The 21,228-nt window shown below is 37.8% G+C and overlaps 1 protein-coding gene across 1 annotated transcript; it reads left to right on the forward strand.

The window, feature by feature from the left end:
* Positions 1 to 282: 282 nt before the first annotated feature.
* On the forward strand, positions 283 to 15,056 carry LOC137290962 (GPI mannosyltransferase 3-like). Its single transcript, XM_067822192.1, has 8 exons — positions 283 to 653; positions 6,542 to 6,862; positions 8,059 to 8,176; positions 8,319 to 8,545; positions 10,334 to 10,486; positions 11,223 to 11,480; positions 12,894 to 13,367; positions 14,691 to 15,056. Exons 2-8 carry the CDS (start codon positions 6,543 to 6,545, stop codon positions 14,983 to 14,985), a joined length of 1,845 nt encoding a protein of 614 aa, XP_067678293.1. The 5' UTR covers positions 283 to 653; position 6,542; the 3' UTR covers positions 14,986 to 15,056.
* Positions 15,057 to 21,228: the final 6,172 nt, after the last annotated feature.

Genomic DNA, 21,228 nt, shown 5'->3' on the forward strand with positions numbered 1-21,228 from the left:
CACATTTTGTATTTCAATTTATCCTATTTGTGAACGAAATGAAACATCAAAAGATCATATTTTCTAATACAATCGTACGGTAAAAATCAGTTTATAGCTATAGATGCGATTTAGCCTTTTTTTAAAAAAGAAAAAAAGCTCATGACTATTGCTTACGAATGAAATAAGCGCAAAGTGATTCAGGAGTACTCTCTCTCAGTGAGAATAGACACCGGTGAACAACCTCGTCGTCTTGTCGAGAATTACGCCCCTTGGTATGCTCTCCTGCTCAAAAGCTACGTCAGGTAGCTACTTCCGCATTGGGGTATCCAACGATGCTGCAGGTGAAAAATCAATAATCTTTGTGTTTCTTGGCCCATGTATAAATGTTAAACGTGACAGGTCACTACCTGTTCAGACGATAACAAGAGGCCCACGACTGTCACATAACTTCATGTTTCTGTCACGGAATACTTTATTGAGAAGCGGTGTCAATGATGTGACTGTTTGAAGGCCACAGGATTTTTCTTCGCTTTCTTGAAATGGGGCAGAACGACCGGTCGTCTTTCTAGTTTCCTGAGCGGCTGCGATCCTTTGCCACGACTGTGTTTGTTTTTGCTGCGCCCAATGAAGTCGTGCCCAGTGTCAAACAGATCAATTCGCTAGCATGATAAGTAAGAGTGCCTGTAATGTCCTAGTATAACAAATGTATTTTAGTATTCCACAAGCGATAATAGCTGTTGACAGGTTAACGGACTTTTCCTATGCTTTACAGGTTTATATAAAAGTGTGACTTACTATCTTTAATCAGTAGGATTTAATCAATATGTAATAGGTTTTTTTTGTTTGAAGAGACACGTGTCAGAGGGTGTCATTCAGAAGAAAAAAGTCTTTACTTTTTAGATTGAAATATCCAGCAGTGATCCCGTGCTTATGCTTTACATTTGAAAGTATAATGCACAATGAAAGGCTAACTTCAATTCCCAATGTAACCATAGCATCGGGTTGTATATGTTTTGAAAAGGTACATCCCTTGATATATACTCAGATAACTGGTTGTGGGTTGGTTAGAATTCCATCCTGCTTTGAAAATGTGCAAACCAGTAAATGATCATAATGTGATTATGAATGTGTCATTTGTATTTACATTTATGAAACAATATGATACTCATCTATTAGTGAATGATTGTTGAAAGATACGTATATGTGACACAGGTCAAAGTCAAATGAATTTCAATCAGGAATTATTGTGATATGACTTTTAAGTTTTGTGTGTGTAAAGTTGGACCTTGCATACAAAAAATTATATATCCCAGTGTTAGCGGTTTTCTACGGTATAAGACAAAAACGTAATTTTTATCTTTATTATCATTTTAAGTTTTGATTTTGCTAACCTTGAGTGAGAAAGGTATATTCATCTATTTCACTAAAATGTATCGTGTGTTTCCAACAAAAACAGCTTTTATAACATCGTATCAGCGAAACTGCAGTCGCTTGTCACATCCGGGTACTTTTGTATGTGTTTTCGACGGTGAGCCATACTTTTCCCTCCGCACCGCGAGAGAGTGTTTTGATCACATGGCTTCCTGTTTCATACATAACCTGCCACTAGCAGACGACTGATATTGTTGCATTTTGCTCGCTATTTTTTGTTATACAGACAATTGATTTTGCATCTGAAGTGGTATCAACGATCGAGGGTAAATAATATTGTTGTTTATTTGCTCTTTACATAACTTCATTTCTTGATTTCAATTGTCAATAAAACGTCTCACGACATGAATTGGGCATCCGCCCTACCGATGAAACTGTTTGTGCACTCTGATCGCGCACGTATTTCCTCGATATAGCGCTAGCAATGCAATCGTCGAACGTCGAATTCAGCTCGCTTTGGGATATATATATATATTTATAGATATATGATGAGTAACAGCATAAACAATGTTCAAACAGTTACCTCACTGATCTCGTATAAAGCTGTTTGATCAAGGAGATATGTATATGTAATGTGGGTGATAGGTGTATGTTCAACACATGGTAGGGTTCCCAAGCTACAGACCTGGGGCCAGAGAAATGTTGAAAAATGAATAGAGCACATAAAAAGATTGCACTTAGAGGCCAGTACCATATTTTCTTGAGTATAGTGCACATGTTTTCCTTAAAAATAGCTGTGTGGAGAGATGTGTACATTATGTACTTTAGGGCTGTAACAATGCATCAAACTATCGATACATTCCAATTGTTGAGTGTCCGATAGCAATTATTTGATGATAGAAATGAAAAACTATTGATGCATTGATAGTATGGGTGACTATCAACATTTTAATGATTGACTTCCGTTGATAAATACGCAGTGCAAAATACATGAAGTACCTTCATCAGATTCATTTATTTGGATTTAGAGTTATCTGCCCCTGTTACCTCTTAACAAACTTGATCTGGGTTTCAAGTCACTTGTAAACACTACTTCAACTTGTTTTCATTTCATATAAACCATACATTTATTTAGGAAATGACTTTTAATGAGACAGTTCAAGGAGAGGTAAAAGCTTTTGCAATAGAACTGCAATTGTTGATTGCAATAGAGAATGGCTATCACAATAATATGTTGCAATGGACGATTGGTATCACAATAGCTGTCTCCCACTCAATAGTCACCCCTATACACCATTTTGAATTTATGCACAGTCATTAATGTGAACAGGTAATATAGGAAATACAATTTCTACAAATATTAAAATTTATATATAATAATTTAAAATGAAATCAAACACGCAATTCCTTCATATATTTTCACTGCCCGTGTATATCAGTTCACTTTATATCTAGACTTACATATTTCATTTATTTATTAATTTTTCATTGATATTTTTGTTTGCAAATGATGGAATTTTATTTCTCCAAAATTATCTCTAGAGGGTGGTGCACATTATGCTTGGGTACACACTACATTGGAGGTAATAGAACTGTTTAGTATATGTATATTGACAAATGAAATGATTCTACAATTGATGGACGAAAAGGTCACAGAGCATTCAACGGTGCATAGTATTCTTTAAATATGTATACAAATTGAAGCAAGTGGTATCAAATTTTTAAAAGCAACATGAAATCTTGAATGTACAGTTTTGTCACAGTGAATGCATCCTGATGTCGTTTTGCATTCGTTTTCTGTTATTGATGCTTACATGCAATATTAATGTTTGCTATTTCCCAGACAGTTTTTTTTTAAAAATCTTCCTCCCACCCAGAAGAGTAATTATTGAATGGCTATGTAAACAATGAAATTTGGAGAAATTGTACCATACCTAGAACATGATTTCATTTCCCAGAATATGTAATATTCCTAATGATTTCATTGGTAACTGTAGAGTAGAACTTGTTACTTTGAGATAATATTTTCATATTCATCAACACTGATAGATGAAGTGAAATCTCACATCAGTCAGTGTGGAGGCAGTCATATCCTTGGTGGGAGCATAGTGTTTAGAGCTGCATATCTGACATCTGTTTCTTGAAAACAAACTTCTACAGACTGTTCTGTAATGAGAATAAAGCAACCATACTATGTTAATGATATTTTATGTTGTGTTGCTTCAGTCACATCTAGCAATCAGGTAGAGAATAAATTACTTTCTGAATGGTTGCTTTGGTGGAAATTCGCTTGCACATCTGTTCAAGAAATTTGGAAGTCTTGGAACCACTAGTTATGGAGATATTTGCTGTCAAAGTTAGATTTTTTTCTAATTGATTTTGAATTATCTGTCCTTTGTTTTGGGGCCTAGAGTCATGGGTTTTTGGTGCAAACAATTTCAGCTCTGTGGGCACCTTGGTGATTTTTGTAAGCAATTCTGAGCACTGGTTTAGGAGTTAAGTTGGATACAAGAATCGACAGAAGAATATTAAACTAAAGGCATGGAGCCCTAATAAAATAGTTTTTGAATGGTTGCTTTGGTGGACTTACCTCTGATTTGTAGTTAGATTGCAGTTTTGATTGTTGTACCAAAATGACAACCACTTGAATCAGGGTTTCAACTCTATTTGAAGGGTTGCTGCTCTCTTTTACAGGATTTGGTGGTATTTGTATCATTAATATCTTGATCAACACTGTTCCACTGTGTTGAGTGTGTTCATCTCTAGATTTTTTTCACTGTGATTTAGATGATGCAGTCTCGATTACAAGGGTTTTGCTTTAAGTGGTTATGTTCTAGTTTGATTGCCACGGTTTCACTGTATTTGGAGATGTACTAGTTTGATTACAAGCGTTTCACTGTGATTGGAGATGTACTAGTTTGATTACAAGGGTTTCACTGTATTTGGAGATGTACTAGTTTGATTACAAGGGTTTCACTGTATTTGGAGATGTACTAGTTTGATTACAAGGGTTTCACTGTATTTGGAGATGTACTAGTTTGATTACAAGGGTTTCACTGTGATTGGAGATGTACTAGTTTGATTACAAGCGTTTCACTGTGATTGGAGATGTACTAGTTTGATTACAAGGGTTTCACTGTATTTGGAGATGTACTAGTTTGACAACAAGGGTTTCACTGTGATTGGAGATGTACTAGTTTGATTACAAGGGTTTCACTATAATTGGAGATGTACTAGTTTGATTACAAGGGTTTCACTGTATTTGGAGATGTACTAGTTTGATTACAAGGGTTTCACTGTATTTGGAGATGTACTAGTTTGATTACAAGCGTTTCACTGTGATTGGAGATGTACTAGTTTGATTACAAGGGTTTCACTGTATTTGGAGATGTACTATTTTGATAACAAGGGTTTCACTGTAATTGGAGATGTACTAGTTTGATTACAAGGGTTTCACTGTATTTGGAGATGTACTAGTTTGATTACAAGCATTTCACTGCGATTGGAGATGTACTAGTTTGATTACAAGGGTTTCATTGTATTTGGAGATGTACTAGTTTGATTACAAGGGTTTCACTGTGATTGGAGATGTACTAGTTTGACAACAAGCGTTTCACTGTATTTGGAGATGTACTAGTTTGATTACAAGGGTTTCACTGTATTTGGAGATGTACTAGTTTGATTACAAGGGTTTCACTGTATTTGGAGATGTACTAGTTTGATTACAAGGGTTTCACTGTGATTGGAGATGTACTAGTTTGATTACAAGGGTTTCACTGTATTTGGAGATGTACTAGTTTGATTACAAGCGTTTCACTGTATTTGGAGATGTACTAGTTTGATTACAAGGGTTTCACTGTATTTGGAGATGTACTAGTTTGATTACAAGCGTTTCACTGTGATTGGAGATGTACTAGTTTGATTACAAGGGTTTCACTGTATTTGGAGATGTACTAGTTTGATTACAAGGGTTTCACTGTATTTGCAGATGTACTAGTTTGATTACAAGGGTTTCACTGTAATTGGAGATGTACTAGTTTGATTACAAGGGTTTCACTGTATTTGGAGATGTACTATTTTGATAACAAGGGTTTCACTATAATTGGAGATGTACTATTTTGATTACAAGGGTTTCACTGTATTTGGAGATGTACTAGTTTGATTACAAGCGTTTCACTGTGATTGGAGATGTACTAGTTTGATTACAAGGGTTTCACTGTGATTGGAGATGTACTATTTTGACTACAAGGGTTTCACTGTGATTGGAGATGTACTAGTTTGATTACAAGGGTTTCACTGTGATTGGAGATGTACTAGTTTGATTACAAGGGTTTCACTGTATTTGGAGATGTACTAGTTTGATTACAAGCGTTTCACTGTGATTGGAGATGTACTAGTTTGATTACAAGGGCTTCACTGTATTTGGAGATGTACTATTTTGATAACAAGGGTTTCACTGTGATTGGAGATGTACTATTTTGATTACAAGGATTTCACTGTATTTGGAGATGTACTAGTTTGATTACAAGCGTTTCACTGTGATTGGAGATGTACTAGTTTGATTACAAGGGTTTCACTGTATTTGGAGATGTACTAGTTTGATTACAAGGGTTTCACTGTATTTGGAGATGTACTAGTTTGATTACAAGGGTTTCACTGTGATTGGAGATGTACTAGTTTGATTACAAGGGTTTCACTGTAATTGGAGATGTACTATTTTGATTACAAGGGTTTCACTGTATTTGGAGATGTACTAGTTTGATTACAAGCGTTTCACTGTGATTGGAGATGTACTAGTTTGATTACAAGGGCTTCACTGTATTTGGAGATGTACTAGTTTGATTACAAGGGTTTCACTGTGATTGGAGATGTACTAGTTTGATTACAAGGGTTTCACTGTGTCATTAAATTTTGTCTGCCTGATTAATAGGGTTAAGGTTACTGTATTTTAAATGGAGAGTTGAGTGCAAGATCATGGTCTTGTTAGTAAGATTGGATATTTGATATTTGATCAGAAATTATAATTGTTGATGGTATTAAAATTCCTCTAATGATTAATCCTTATCAGTAGTGGAAGAGTGATGTAAATGAGTTTTGTTATGAGTTACTTTGCTTGAAACTTTTATGGAAATTAATTTGATCATTTTCTCATGGCATAATCAGCCAACATATTGATATTTCTTGACAGGATGACGAAAAGCAACAAAAGTGCTGCTACCATCCGAAGAAGAAAGCTACGACCTAAACAAGATGACCTTCAAAGTTTGCGAGAGAGTAACCAGAGCTCTCCGATTCAGAGTGAGGATGAAGGACGAGAGGAAGATGACTGCCACATGTTTGATGATGAAGTGCTTGGACCCAACATCATCAAGAAGATAATGGCATCAGAGAGGACTCTATTCCTGGGCTTGCTGGCATTGCGCATCACCAACTCGTTGCTGATACAGACGTTCTTTGTTCCTGACGAGTACTGGCAGTCCCTAGAAGTGGCCCATAACATGGCCTTCCAGTATCCTAGGCTCAGTCAGTCGATGCACATGTCTTCAGAGATGCCAACCACTTTGAATTTGAAGGATTTACTCCAATTTTGAAATACAAAATCCACTCTCTGATTTATCTATAAGAAATCATTTTTTAGAAAATACAAATGTGTTCTCATAAATTTAGAATGTTTGAAAGAATTTTAATAAATAGCCATTGAAATATGTTCATTTGAGCTAAGCATTTTCTGGTTAAGTATGCTGAGGAATTGCATGTTTCAGGCTAAATCTAAAAGATTTTCATAGGTGATCCCCCCCTTCTATCTAAAGGGACCCAAGCCCCTCTCTTGTACACCCTCAATTCTCATTGTTAGGGCTTGGGAATTGCTTTTAGCAAGGAGCTTTCATTTTATTCAGGCTTGTCATGTCTCTTTCTTGGTTATGTCTAGTCTGTTTCACTGTCGCTGGCTGAGCTGCAATATTTTCCCTTCTGCCCATCCTTTCTGCTGTAGACCCGTGAAGGTCCGGTGTAGAATAGGCATTCAGCAACCCATGCTTGCCATGAAAGGCAACTATGCTGGTCGAAAGAGGCGATTAACGGGATTGGGTGGTTAGACTCGCTGACTTGGTTGACACATGTCATCAGTTCCCAATTACGCAGATCGATGCTCATGCTGTTGATCGCTGGATTGTCTGGTTCAGACTCGATTATTTACAGACCACCACCATACAGCTGGAATATTGCTGAATGTGGCATAAAACTAAACTCACTCACTCTCTGCTGTAGTCCAAACTGAAGCAAGCCTAGGCCTAGGTATCGTCAGGTTCTGAATCCCCCAACTCATTTGATCTCCTTTGCAATATATAAGGAATTATTTTTTGTATGAAAATTTTACATTATCAGAGACAGTACTAGTCCAGCTTATGTCCAGCAATGATTCCATATTGGAATAATCCACTATCAATCTGTGCTTGCTGCAAGAGGAGATTAGTGGATTGGATGGTCACAATCCATGACTGGATCGAATATCTTTGTACTACTGATGTAGTGATACAGAAATACTATTGTGACACAAGGCTCATGGTACAATAGATCCATTAGAACTCCTTTATCGCAACACATTGCATTACACAGTCTCTTGATAATGGCTACTGTTTGAAGTCCTGTCTTGTCTTGAGTCTTTGAAGGGCATTGTCTTGTCTTGACTTTCCTTGACCACCTCAGCTATGGCCACCTGACATGGGAGTGGCAGGAAGGTATTCGTGGCTATACCTACCCTCTCTCCTTCGCCCTGCTGTACAAGTTTCTCCACATCTTCGGCCTGGACAACAGAGTGCTGCTGGTGAGATGACCCCCCAATGTCTGATTCTTCATGTTCTTTGATGAAACCTCTACAATATTTACTCTAGTACAATCTGTTTGCATGATGATCTTCAGACACCTCTCTCTGAATTTAATTTTAATCTTAATCTTTTCCCAACTAGATAAAGTTACCACGGATGTTGCAAGGCGTTATGGCTGCCTGTGGTGACCTCTACCTATATCGGTTGTCCCGCCTGCTATGTGATCGCCCAACAGCACAGTGGACATTGTTGTGCCAGACGCTGTCATGGTTCACCCTATATTGTTCTACACGAACACTCACTAACTCCACCGAAGCTGTGCTGGTTACCATGGCACTATATTACTATCCGTGGCCAAAGAGCCCGCAGTAAGTTGTCAGCCCTTGTTTGTTTACAATCATACTGAAGACCTTAGATAATATGATTCCTTTTCTTATTTTTGAGGTCTACAAAGCATTATTTCCTTAAGTGCTCATGTTTTCATGATCGAAGAAGTTGCTAGTTTCCAAATATCAGTCATTTACATAAAAACAGACAATACATGTTGTGATAAACCATATTGCATTCCCACTTTTGTGATGCTCTATTGTTAGTCAGTGTTTTATAGTTTTTTTTGTGCAAAATGTTTTTACTTTTTATCCCCCCGGCATGTAATGCAGGGGGATATAGTCAGCGCCTCGTCCGTCCGTCCTTCTGTCTGTCCGTCCGTCCCTCCTTCGTCCGTCATCATTTTGTTTCCGGAGCATAACTCAGAAACCGTTCAATATTTTTTTACCAAACTTAATAGATTTAGTAATCTCAGCCTATGGTTGCACCTTTTGCTATTTACAGATTTTTGGCATTTATGTTTTTTTTGTTTTTCCATGTAACATTTTGGTGTTAGGCTAATGGTGGGGTGGGCTTCATTTCCGGAGCAGAAGTCAAAAACCGTTCAATATTTTTCTTCAAAACTTGGTAGATATATCAGTCAGAACCTAAAGTGGTGCATTTTGCTATATACAAGTTTTTGTGATTTATTATTTTCTCGGTTTCCATGGAAACGTTTTGGACATAGTCTGAAAAGTGAGAGGTGTGTTTCGTTTGAGCAGAACTCAAAAGGTGTTCAATATTTTTCTGCAAAACTTGGTAGATATATCAGTCAGAAGCTGAAGTAGTGCCTTTTGCTATGTACAGGATCTTTTGATTTATTATTTTCTTGGTTTCCATGGAAACGTTTCGGACCTAGTCTGAAAAGTGAGAGGTGTGTTTTGTTTCCGGAGCAGAACTCAAAAGGTGTTCAATATTTTTCTGCAAAACTTGGTAGATATATCAGTCAGCAGCTGAAGTGGTGCCTTTTGCTATGTACAGGATCTTTTGATTTATTATTTTCTTGGTTTCCATGGAAACGTTTCGGACATTGTCTGAAAAGTGAGAGGTGTGTTTCTTTTCCGGAGCAGAACTCAAAAACTTCTTAATATCTGTCCGTAAAACTTTCTAGATATGTGTGGCAGACCTCAAAGTGGTGCCTTTTGCTCTCTACAGGTTTTTGTGATTTATTATTTTCTTGGTTTCCATGGAAACGTTTCAGACTTCAAAATGGAGAGGTGGGCTTCGTTCCCAGAGTACAACTTGAAAACCATTTTATATCTGTCAACAGATCTTGGCAGATATATGATCTTGAAATTGTGACTTTGCTGGTTACAGATATATGTCATTTATAATTTTCATGAATTAAATGGAAACAGTTCAAACTTAGTCTGAAAAACAATGAGTAACTCTCAGGTTATTTGTCCTTTCAAACATGTGGGGGCTTGGGGGATATGTGATGTTCTGATGACTCTTGTTTGTTTCATGTATTATCTGAACTGTAATGTTATAAAATTCAAATGAACAGGGAGAAATAGGGTGTCGAAAATCTTTTTAAAAAAATATGGTACAAGGTTTGTCAAGATTTCAGTTATGAAAATAGCCCATAGTCGAACTAAGTATTGTTTGGTTCTGTATAATGTTTCCTCCATTTTGTTGCATGTAACCCATCTAAATAAAAACAAGAAATGGATTTATAGTTCAATAAACATTTTTGCTTACAAAAATACTTGTATTCAGTATGTTATCTCAGCTTTTCAAGCATTGAAATATTATCCACGATTGAGGAATCCTGAATGCCTGTTTTTCAGAACATCCTCCCTGAGTAAATTCTTGGTGCTGGCAGCGCTGTCAGTGATTGTGAGGCCCACGGCTGCCATCTTGTGGGTCCTACTGTGTTGTTGGCATCTTCAGCTGAACCGAGCATCAATGCCGATGCTCATCAAACAGTACATACAAATAGGGTGAGCGAGAGTAACGCCAATCAGAGACATAATGACTGAGTATGTGGACAAGGCATTTACAGCCTTTACTGGGAGTTTCTTTTCTCACCATTACAATATATGCTGGTAGCAAATAGGAACTCTTTGAGATGAGATGATGTGAATTCATGTATATTGAACTGAAAATGCAGTTTGGGTTCTGTATTCCCCTAAGGGAGCTGGAAATCAATCATTTAACCCAAGTAGTAAAGACATATCCTTTGTGGCTGTTGATGCAGCTGCTGCAGCTGCTGCTGATGATGGTGAGGATGAGGATATTGGTGGTGATGATGATGATGAAGATGAAGATGATGATATTTATGATGACTGCGACAGTAATGAATATTAAATTACTACTACTATGATGATGTTGACATTCCCATCACCATCATCACCATCATCACCACCACCATCATCACCATCACCATCACCATCATCATCATCACCATCACTATCATCACCACCACCATCACCATCATCATCATCACCACCACCACCACCATCACCATCATCACCACCACCATCACCATCATCACCATCATCATCATCATCATCATCATCACCACCACCATCATCACCATCACCATCATCATCATCACCATCACTATCATCACCACCACCATCACCATCATCATCATCACCATCATCATCATCACCATCATCACCATCACCATCACCATCACCACCACTTGTAAATCTGTAATGTCTTTTGTTCCAGGCTAGTTGTGCTAGGCCTTGCAACAATGATAGACCACATGTTCTATGATCGCTGGATATTTGTACAGCTCCGGTTCCTTCAGTTCAACGTACTCAAAGGAGGAAGTGCATTCTATGGCTCACATCCATGGCACTGGTACCTTACACAGGGTTATCCAGTTGTCATGGCAACGCATATAGTTCCTTTCATACTAGGTGCTTGGAAGGCTAAAAACAAAGTGTTGCTTTTTGTCATTTTATGGACAGTATTTATATACAGGTATGTTATCATTTTATGGACAGTATTTATATACAGGTATGTTATCATTTTATGGACAGTATTTATATACAGGTATGTTATCATTTTATGGACAGTATTTATATACAGGTATGTTATCATTTGAGATGAGTTCCATTATCACCCATAGTGGGATCTTCAAGATTTCGTCTGATTCTGGGGCAGCGTGGTAGCCTAGTGGTTAAGGCATTAGCTTGTCATGCCAAAGTCAGTGGTTCCATTCCCTAAGTGGGGATGATGTGTGAATCCCATTTCTGGTGTCCCATGCCTTGACATTGCTGGAATATTGCTAAAGGTGGCGTAAAACCATACTTGCTCACTCCTTTGATTCATATTTTGCCTGATGTGTACAATAATTGTGATGCAGTATACTCAGAAAAGTGTTACCATATCTGGACAAATTCACCAAAGATCCCAAAATTCAGACTGAATGAAAAATATTCTAGCTTTACTCCACAGTTTAAAGTAAATGTACCGTTTCCTCGAAGGTTTCAGTGAGAAATGAGGTCAAAGTAACTTTCATGGATTATAACTTGAAAAATTTCATTGCTAGATGTCAGTTACAAAGCGTAACTGGCATTACCATCATATTTTTGTCCATTGAAATCACTGTGTATTTGACCCCAAACAAGTGTGACAAGTGCTTGTCCAAAAGCTGTGTCTTGATTTGCTTTTAGAGTGAAGAAAATCATGACTCCGAAATTTAGAAAATTGCTGGTTCCTATGGAAATTACATGGTTGTTCTGTTTTTATTCTCATGGCATGAACAAATGTGTCGACACTCTGATATAACTGGTGGACTGAAGCTACATGAACACCATACATTAAGGACCTGTGAAGATCCTTCTTAGAATTTTCTTTCAGTAACTCATGCTTGTCGTAAGAGGGGACTAACAGGATCGGTATCAGGCTTGCTGACTTTTTGACACGTCATTGGTTCCCAGTTGCACAGATTGATACTCATGCTGTTGATCGTTGGATTGTCAGGTCCAGATTCAATTATTTACAGACCACTATCACATAGCTGGAATATTGCTGCATAAAACTCAACTGACTCAATTACACATACATTGAGGGAGGAGGGTAGTCTAGTAGATCAGGAGTTCATTTCTTTTGCTGAAGACCCTGTCTAACAGTGTTAGAAAGACACATAGGTATACAGACCCACCCCTAGTACCATATTAAGGGTTATGGTACTAGGGTATGGCCTGTATACCTATATTTCTTTCTGAAACTGTTTCTAAGTGAGACACACACCTGTGGTTTACAACTGATGTGAGCGACTTGTCTAAATAGTTTGAACTATGTCGTGACCTTTGTCAATGAGATGTACTATTCCAGTCAGTGACTTCTGTTAGTGAAAGAATAAAATAGTAAGTAATCTCTATGTTGCAGTTTCCTGTCTCATAAGGAGTTCCGCTTCCTGTTGCCGATTCTCCCAATTTCCATGCACTACTGTGGAGTGTACTTTCAATCTCTATGCAAACGACCAAACCTCAAGAAAAGAAAATCAAAGAAAACCAAACATGAAGGTGATGAGGATTTGAATGAAAGCTTTAACAGCAGTATCAGCATGTCAGACACAACAGACAACCAGTCGCTGCTCCAACCAGAGAAACAACCTTCACCCTCCAAGCTTGCTGACCTTGACCCAGAGGTCAAGAGGGTACAGCAACACAGAGCCAACCTGTCAAAGGCCAAGGTTATTGTATTGATCCTGCTTGTGACAAACATTCCAATGGCTCTGTATTTCTGTCTCATTCACCAGCGAGGAACGGTAGATGTCATGAAATTCATCCATGATGCCAGTATTGAGAAAAACGTGGATGTCCTGTTCCTGATGCCATGCCATTCCACCCCATACTACAGGTGAGAAAGTCATTAAGGTTGCTCCACCCCATTTAACAGGTGAGAGAGTCATTAATGTAACTTCACTCAATAGTACAGGTGAGAGAGTTGTTGATCTTACTTCACCCCGTTTAACAGGTGAGAGAGTCGCTAGTGGAGCTGCAATCCATATTATAGGTGAGAGAGTTGTTGGTCTTCCTCCAACCCATGTAACAGGCGAGAGAGTCATTAGTGTAACTCAGACCCATATTACAGGTGAGAGTTGTTACTGTGATAAACCCCCCCCCCCCCCCATATTACAGGTGAGAGAGTAATTGGTCTTGCTACACCTCATGTAACAGGTGAGAGAGTCACTAGTGTAACTGCATACTGTAGGTGAGAGAATTGTTGCTCTTACTCCACCCTATGTAACAGGTGAGTGGGTGAGTGAGTTAGTTTTACGCCGCACTCAGCAATATTCCAGCTATGGCAGCGGTCTGTAAATAATCAAGTCTGGACAAGACAATCCAGTGATCAAAAACATGAGCATCAATCTGCGCAAGTGGGAACCGATAACATGTGTCAACCAAGTCAGCGAGCCTGACCACTCAGTCCCGTTAGTCGCTTTTTGTGACATGCATAGTCTCCTTTCATGGCAAGCATGGGTTACTGAAGGCCTATTCTACCCCGGGACCTTCATGGGTCCCCATGTAACAGGTGAGAGAGTTGTTGGTCTTACTTACAGGTGAGAGAGTCATCTGTGTACCTCCTTGATATATAACGGGTGTGTTAATAGTTACTGTAAGTCAAGTAAGCCTTTGATAGTATGTTATTCTGGCCCTTATTATGGGTGAGTGATTGGTCTCATAGATGACAATTTTGCCAGGAGACCAGGTTTGGGGTTAGATCATCACTAGCATGAAATGAATTATTTAAAGAGGCTGCTTGTTGTTGCCCAGCCTTTTGCTCAACATGGTAGACAATGATGACATGATGACATGATGACATGATGACTTGAAGTCAGTGCTATGTGTCTGTAAAATTGCCACATGGTATCTCAGTTAGCTAGGAGTAGTAACCCAGCTTAGGTTGGACAAGCAGTCACCCATTGTGTTCCTCTGTGTGTTTTTGTAAGTGTAACAATCTTGAATGGAATGTTCACATGACCTTCACCTTACCATTTATGATCATAACTGAACAGAAATGGGATTTTTCATGTCAATATCATAAATGGAACAATGGCTTGCTTTTAAATCGGAATAGGATATATAAGTACATAACACCCCAAGTCTTCATATAAGCCACAAAATCTCCTAGTTAAGTTTGTATCAAACTGGTCACCTTGCTCACTTCTTACCTCTGCAGCTACGTTCACCGCAACATCTCCATGAGGTTTCTCACATGTGAGCCCAACCTACAACAACTTGACAACTACACAGATGAAGCGGAAGTGTTTTTCCACGACCCAGTGAGATGGCTGAAGACTGAATACTCTGGAACACGCCTGTCATGGCCATCACACATCATCTACTTCAGCCCTCTTCAGGGCACAGTTGGATCTCTGCTGAATCAAAATGGCTACAAGCAATGTGCCCGATACTTTCATACTCATCTCCCAGAAGGGCGAGTGGGGTCACATGTGCTGGTCAGTTGTAGGTGATGCATGGGATTTGAACTTCATGGAGATAAGTGCTGTTTTACTTCTGTAAGAGATTTTCATCTTGTATTGTGATGTAGAGGAGATAGCTGACATGTTGTCATGTCAGGGAGGTAAGTGATATGCTAGCTCGATTAGGTTCAACATACATATTGGTTCACCTCTGTTGAATTCAAATATGAAAGCTGTCTCATGTACTGAGTCAAGTAATGGAGGTAACTGTATACAGAATCAAGTATGGAAATAACTGCTGTTTGAGTCAATTAAGGGAGATAACTGCTTCATAGAGTCAAGTATGGGAAACAACTTCTGTTTTGAGACTGGAATCAGAGATAACTGCGGTATTGAATCAAGTATGGGAGGCAACTGTTGCATAGAACCGTTTAGGTAGGTATCTAGTCACATACTGGAGATAATGATTATTGTAGATGCGGCAAACTCTCCGTGAACAACACAAGTAAGACAAAATCTCCATGGATTATCCCAAAGCGAGCTGAATTCGACGTTCTGGTGATTTCAACGATTGCATTGCTAGCGCTATATCGAGGAAGTACGTGCGCGATTGGAGTGCACAAACAGTTTCGTTGGTAGGGCGGATGCCCAGTTCCTGTCGTGAGACGTTTTATTGACAATTGAAATCAAGAAATTAAGTTATGTAAAGAGCAAATAAACAACAATATTATTTACCCCCGATCGTTAATACCACTTCAGATGCAAAATCAATTGCCTGTATAACAAAAAATAGCGAGCAAAATTCAACAAGATCAGTCGTCCGCTAGAGACAGGTTATGTATGAAACAGGAAGCCATGTGATCAAAACACTCTCTCGCAGTGCGGAGGGAAAAGTATGGCTCGAAAACACATACAAAAATACCTGGATGTGACAAGCGACTGCAGTTTCGCTGATACGATGTTATAAACGCTATTTTTGTTGGAAACACATGATACTTTTTTGTGAAATAGATGAATATACCTTTCTCACTCAAGGTTAGCAAAATCAAAACTTAAAATGATATTAAAGATAAAAATTACGGTTTTGTCTTTTACCGTCGAAAACCCCTGGGATATATGAGGAAGATATTACCTGCATTAAACTATAATGCCTTATGTCTTATTGACTTGTAAAACCTATCAAAACATTTCTAACCTATATCTAATCTCCGTCTGGCATAAGGCTGGAATATTGCTGAATACAGCATAAAAAACAACAACATATGAACTACAGCCATCGTTGAATGAATTTTCCCTTTAAATATCCAAAGTTTTTCACTGACAACTCATTTCATTCCATTGTAAATGTCATCTGTGGAATGGAAACCTGTACAACATCAGTACCGATGGAAGATGACGAGTACTGATACTATGGCAGCAATATTCTCAAGGAAATATTTCCGATGGCTTTGATTATTACACCAATTTATCGTATGTTTCAAGTGGAAATAAATGTTTCATCACGTTACTGTATGAGCTAGAGGACAGCTATTAGATGGTATCTTCTTCTGCGTTGTGTTTGATGATGTTGTCTTAATTGTTTGTAAACAAGACTGTGAACAAGGTATGTTTTTAGACTGAGTCAGGTTTGAATTTGATTTGGTATAAATGTCAAGTGACAAATTTATTTTAATACTTGTTTCTCATGATATGACATTTTGATATTTTTATGACAAGAAAATATTTAATCTCTTACATGCATACTTACAGCTCTTCAGGGGTAGCAGGGTAGCCCAAATAATAGATCATCCAAATTGAGAACAGGGTTCAATTCCCAACATGGGCATATCATAGAAATCTAATTTCTGGTTTCCATTACTTGTATTTTGCTGAAATTGGCCAACACCTTCCTTGCTCACTGATCTTGACAATCTAATTCTGAGTTATTGAAACTGAAATTAACCTATGAATGGCATTTTGAAGTGATGCATTTTTGAGGGTGTCATAAAATGAGTGAATTTGTGGATGTCAGTTTATTTATTATGATGAATATGTTTTGTAGAGCATGCTTACCATTTTAGCTCATAATGAAGAATTGGTTACTTTTCTCCCCTTGATTGAAAAGAATTTCTGGCATGAATTGTTATTTCTCTGAGAGATGTACTTTATTTTTATGTTGTCCAATAATCAAGAGTGAACAAACTAGTACAGAATACAGTACAAATGATCAGATCGTATATTGAATGTTTGTTATGTGTGACAGAAACATGGTATTTCATTCTGAACCATGAGTTGATAATGTTAAGCTTGTTTAACTGGAAAAAATGTGAAATGATTTTCTTGGGACATTTGCAGCTATAAATCAATCAGTTGTTTTGCATGAAAAATCAAGAGAATTGTTTCTGGTCTGTTTTTGAGTTTACAATATTTGGCCTGGTATTGGCACCAGTGTGCTTTCTCCATATGGGCATTGGAATCTCTCAAAATGGCTCATGATCGAAATCTATCAGAACTACAATTAGACCCCAAATATCCAGACACCTAGCCTTCCAGTCAATTTTCATTAAAAAAAACCAATTTCTTATGCTATAAAAGTGACTGGTCGTAACAGATATTCAGTTTCTGTAACCGGACAGTAAATTTTACAAACGAACCAACTAAATCAACATTAAATTGACTCATCCGCAAGAAGCTTTGATCTGCCGCTGATCATGTGAAGTGAAGTACAAGTGTACATGCATTTTGACACGAGACAAGGTCTGCTAATCCAGATAAATGACAAATCAGCAGGGTATTGGTGGTGATCAGTGGGCCCGTTTTGGAAGTGATTTTAACCTCGATACTTGTTACTGTTTCTACAACAGAGCCTGGACAGAAATCCAGAAATGCGGATATTCAGTTATCCAGACGATTTACGCAAAATGAATGTGTGTGGATAGCCGGGGTCTCACTGTAGTAGAAACAGCAGTCTTTTTCTTACTTTGATTTATTATCTAGTAAAATCTGTCTAATCTGGACTGACTGATCTAATCTGGACTGACTGAAAATCTTTCTAATCCAAAGACATGTAAGGATATTTTTTTATCAATATCTTTGTATACATAGCAGTATATAGAAAAATGCTTTGGAGAATGTGTCAAACTAGTTTTGGTTTGTGAGCACATCATGTGACATCAAGAGATATAACTCCTGCCAAATGCGTGCAGACCTCTGTGTCATTCAGACTAAACAAGTCTGTTGATGTAGTCATCTGTTATTAAATGCACCCAGGCATCTGACTTGATCAGAACCAAAGTTAAAAGTGTGATTTCACTCCATATCTTTAAGCACACAAGTTTAACTGACATTGTGAAATACAGTGGAATCTTGACTGGGACTGACTTTTGTGTCTGAATTACGAGGAGTCCGAATTGGACAGCTGAGAGTCAAGAGTTAGTCAACTTGATCATTTCAGTCAAGGTAAGGGCTGCATTTGGACGTCTACGCTTCGGTGGTGGTTCAGCCATTTTGTCACTGTTGAGAAATTACTGGAGTATCATCTTTTCATAACAAAATTGCATACCATCAAAATGACACTGAGTGAGTCGTGTCAGCTTGTTGAACTGCTTTGTTAATTCCTTTTGTTAATTGGTTGTCATCACACCTGATAATCCGTTTGAAGTCGGTAATCGGCTAACTACAAAGCACTTCCGCCTCATGCAGTCCCGCTAGTCCGAGTTAATTAGCGATGTTTTCATACTAAATTACCTTGAAGGGCGGAGATTTCACTCCGAAATCCGAGTTACATGAAGTCCGAATTAGTTAGTCTATATGTAGTGATAACTTAGTTAACTTCTGCCAGGACCAACAATTCGGTCTGAATTATATAGAAAACCGAGTTCCTTAGGGTCCGAGTAAGACAGCTTCCACTGTACATATGTCAGTTAAATATTTAAGTGTTATAAGTATTCTCTCTCTGTGTGACCTCTTATGGTTATGACAAGGCATCAGTCTAGAATAATATGGCATAACAATACAAGGGATGGCGTGACATGGCAAGCAATACAAGGATGACGATTGGCATCCATATATTAATAATAACATGGCATGAAGATGCCATACAAAATTATAATGACAGCTGGCTTCATGATGCAAAAAATGACATAATATACTTCAGTAATGCACTTCACATGGTTATCAGAATGTTAAGAAAAAATGGGAATAATGTGGAATTTTGAAAACTGTTGTGTGAAATATATATATTCTTTTTAGCCATAAAGAGTTGCAAGTTTTTCAGATTTTGGATACAAGATCATTAGGTACTCTTCCACTGTTCATATATTTGAATGTTCTGTCGAACCTCAGAGAACTTGGCATAAATGAGAAGGTCCTCCGGCTGTGACACAGCAGTGTTTGAGTGTACATGCTCTCTTATTTACTCACCACTTTCGAGACTGCCTATCAAACTGTTTGTAAATAGTCCTTGCTGCAGTTGATAGTCTCCTTTGTTGAAAGCATGTCACCAAACAGCTTATGAAATTGTCATTTGATCATACTTAGCCTATGAGATCTCCATGTATCTTCTAAATGGATTATTGTTTCGTATGCCTTCTGAATCCATGAATGGTGCTGACCATTTTTCAAACGTATTCTGACATTTTGATCAAAGTGACATAAAATCTCTTCATACCTTTTCCTAAGTGTAGCAAAGTCCAGCGGTTTTGAACCATTGTGTAATTACACATAATTATTCTTATAGGATAATTGTGTTTTGGGTTTGTTTTTTTTTCTGAAATTATTTTGGAAATGGTAAATATATGTATTTTACATTATTTACGCAGATGTTCACTCTTTGGGGAATTATATCAGAGGTGCTGTGTGAATGGCTTCACATATTTTTATTTCACCATTTTCAATGCAAAATATGGACATCAGAAATCAGAATTTCACAGTATTAGTGCATTCATACAAGTCATTGTCAATACTCTTTGCTCATTAGGCATTAAATTTAAGCCATCCCTATTTCTTTTTTCAATTTCAACCAGTGTGAATTCAGGCTAAAAAAATGTAATGAGTGTGTTGAGGTTTATGCCGCACTAAGCAATCTCCTGCTCTATGGCGAAGCTCTGTAAATAATCGAGCCTGGACCAGACAATCCAGTGATTAACAGCATGAGCATCGATCTGCACAGTTTGGAACCAATGATGTGTCAACCAAGTCACTGAGCCTGACCACCCAATTCAGTCAGTTGCCTCATACGACAAGCATGGGTTACTGAAGGCCAGTATTCTAATCCAGGAAAAGTGTAATGTGTACAGAAAAATACAAGGAAACAAAATATGTTTTTTACTAAATTTGTGACTGATTTTCTGAAATTTTAAAATTTAAATCACGGGGTAATAGTCTTTGAATTAGTTCATGATATAGATCAATATGCTTTAGATTCAGAAACTATTTTTTAATAATATTAGTAGGACATTTCTAACCCACATATGTCAATACTGAAGTATGTTCAAAGCGCTACACTATACAAAGAGTTCTGCACAGTTGGCAAAACATGAGAAAGAGATGAGTGTTCAGTTTTGATCGGAAGTCAGAGAAGTCACTGGTGTTCTGGAGAGGGATGGGCAGATCATTCCAGGCTGTTGAAGCTGCGTAGGTGAATGATCTGTGAATGATCTGTGAATGATCTGCTGCCGCAGCGAACACTGTTAACTCTAGGAACAAGTAGAAGGTTTTTAATATATGTCCATAAAGAGAGAACAAACTGACCTGTTTTTATGAGTAAGGAGGGTTATGGGTATGGGTTTTTTTTATCACATCAAGGTGTAAATGTCCACAGCTTTGTGGACTGTTGAGACAAATGTTTGTAATAGTTTTTCATCAAAAGTAGAAAATGTCCCAAGGAACCTATAATATTTAACAAAAATCTGGGGAATTATGGTAGCCTAGTGGATGAAATGTTCACTTGTCACAATAGAGTCCCAGATTCGATTTTCCACACTGGGTACAATGAGTGAAGCCAATTATTGATGGAATCTTGCTGATAGAAAAATAAAACCTCACTCACTCACTCACTCACTCACCAATGAGCAATCAGAGTTCTTTTATGATGTGGTTTGTCATGTTAACCTCGTTTTGTGACATAGGATCCTAACAGTGATGAAAATCTCTGGGAATACTAATCACTGGTTTGTTGAGTATAACCTTGATTATGTACCAATTTTATTTTTGAAGCTTGGACAGGGCTAAGTGTGATATTCAACCATGACAGGTCAATACTGATTTTATGCACGGTTAATCCTCAGTCACCCTTCCTTCAAGCACAGGGATACT

This window comes from Haliotis asinina, chromosome 7, assembly GCF_037392515.1.
Source record: "Haliotis asinina isolate JCU_RB_2024 chromosome 7, JCU_Hal_asi_v2, whole genome shotgun sequence".
NCBI classification, from domain to species: domain Eukaryota; kingdom Metazoa; phylum Mollusca; class Gastropoda; order Lepetellida; family Haliotidae; genus Haliotis; species Haliotis asinina.

Bases quoted from the DNA above. Each gene is read 5' to 3' on its own strand.
- LOC137290962 (XM_067822192.1), top strand. From the start codon at position 6,543: ATGACGAAAAGCAACAAAAGTGCTGCTACCATCCGAAGAAGAAAGCTA. The intron at 10,487-11,222 runs GTGAGCGAGAGT...CTTTTGTTCCAG, and splicing joins AAACAGTACATACAAATAGG to GCTAGTTGTGCTAGGCCTTG. The intron at 13,368-14,690 runs GTGAGAAAGTCA...TTACCTCTGCAG, and splicing joins CATTCCACCCCATACTACAG to CTACGTTCACCGCAACATCT.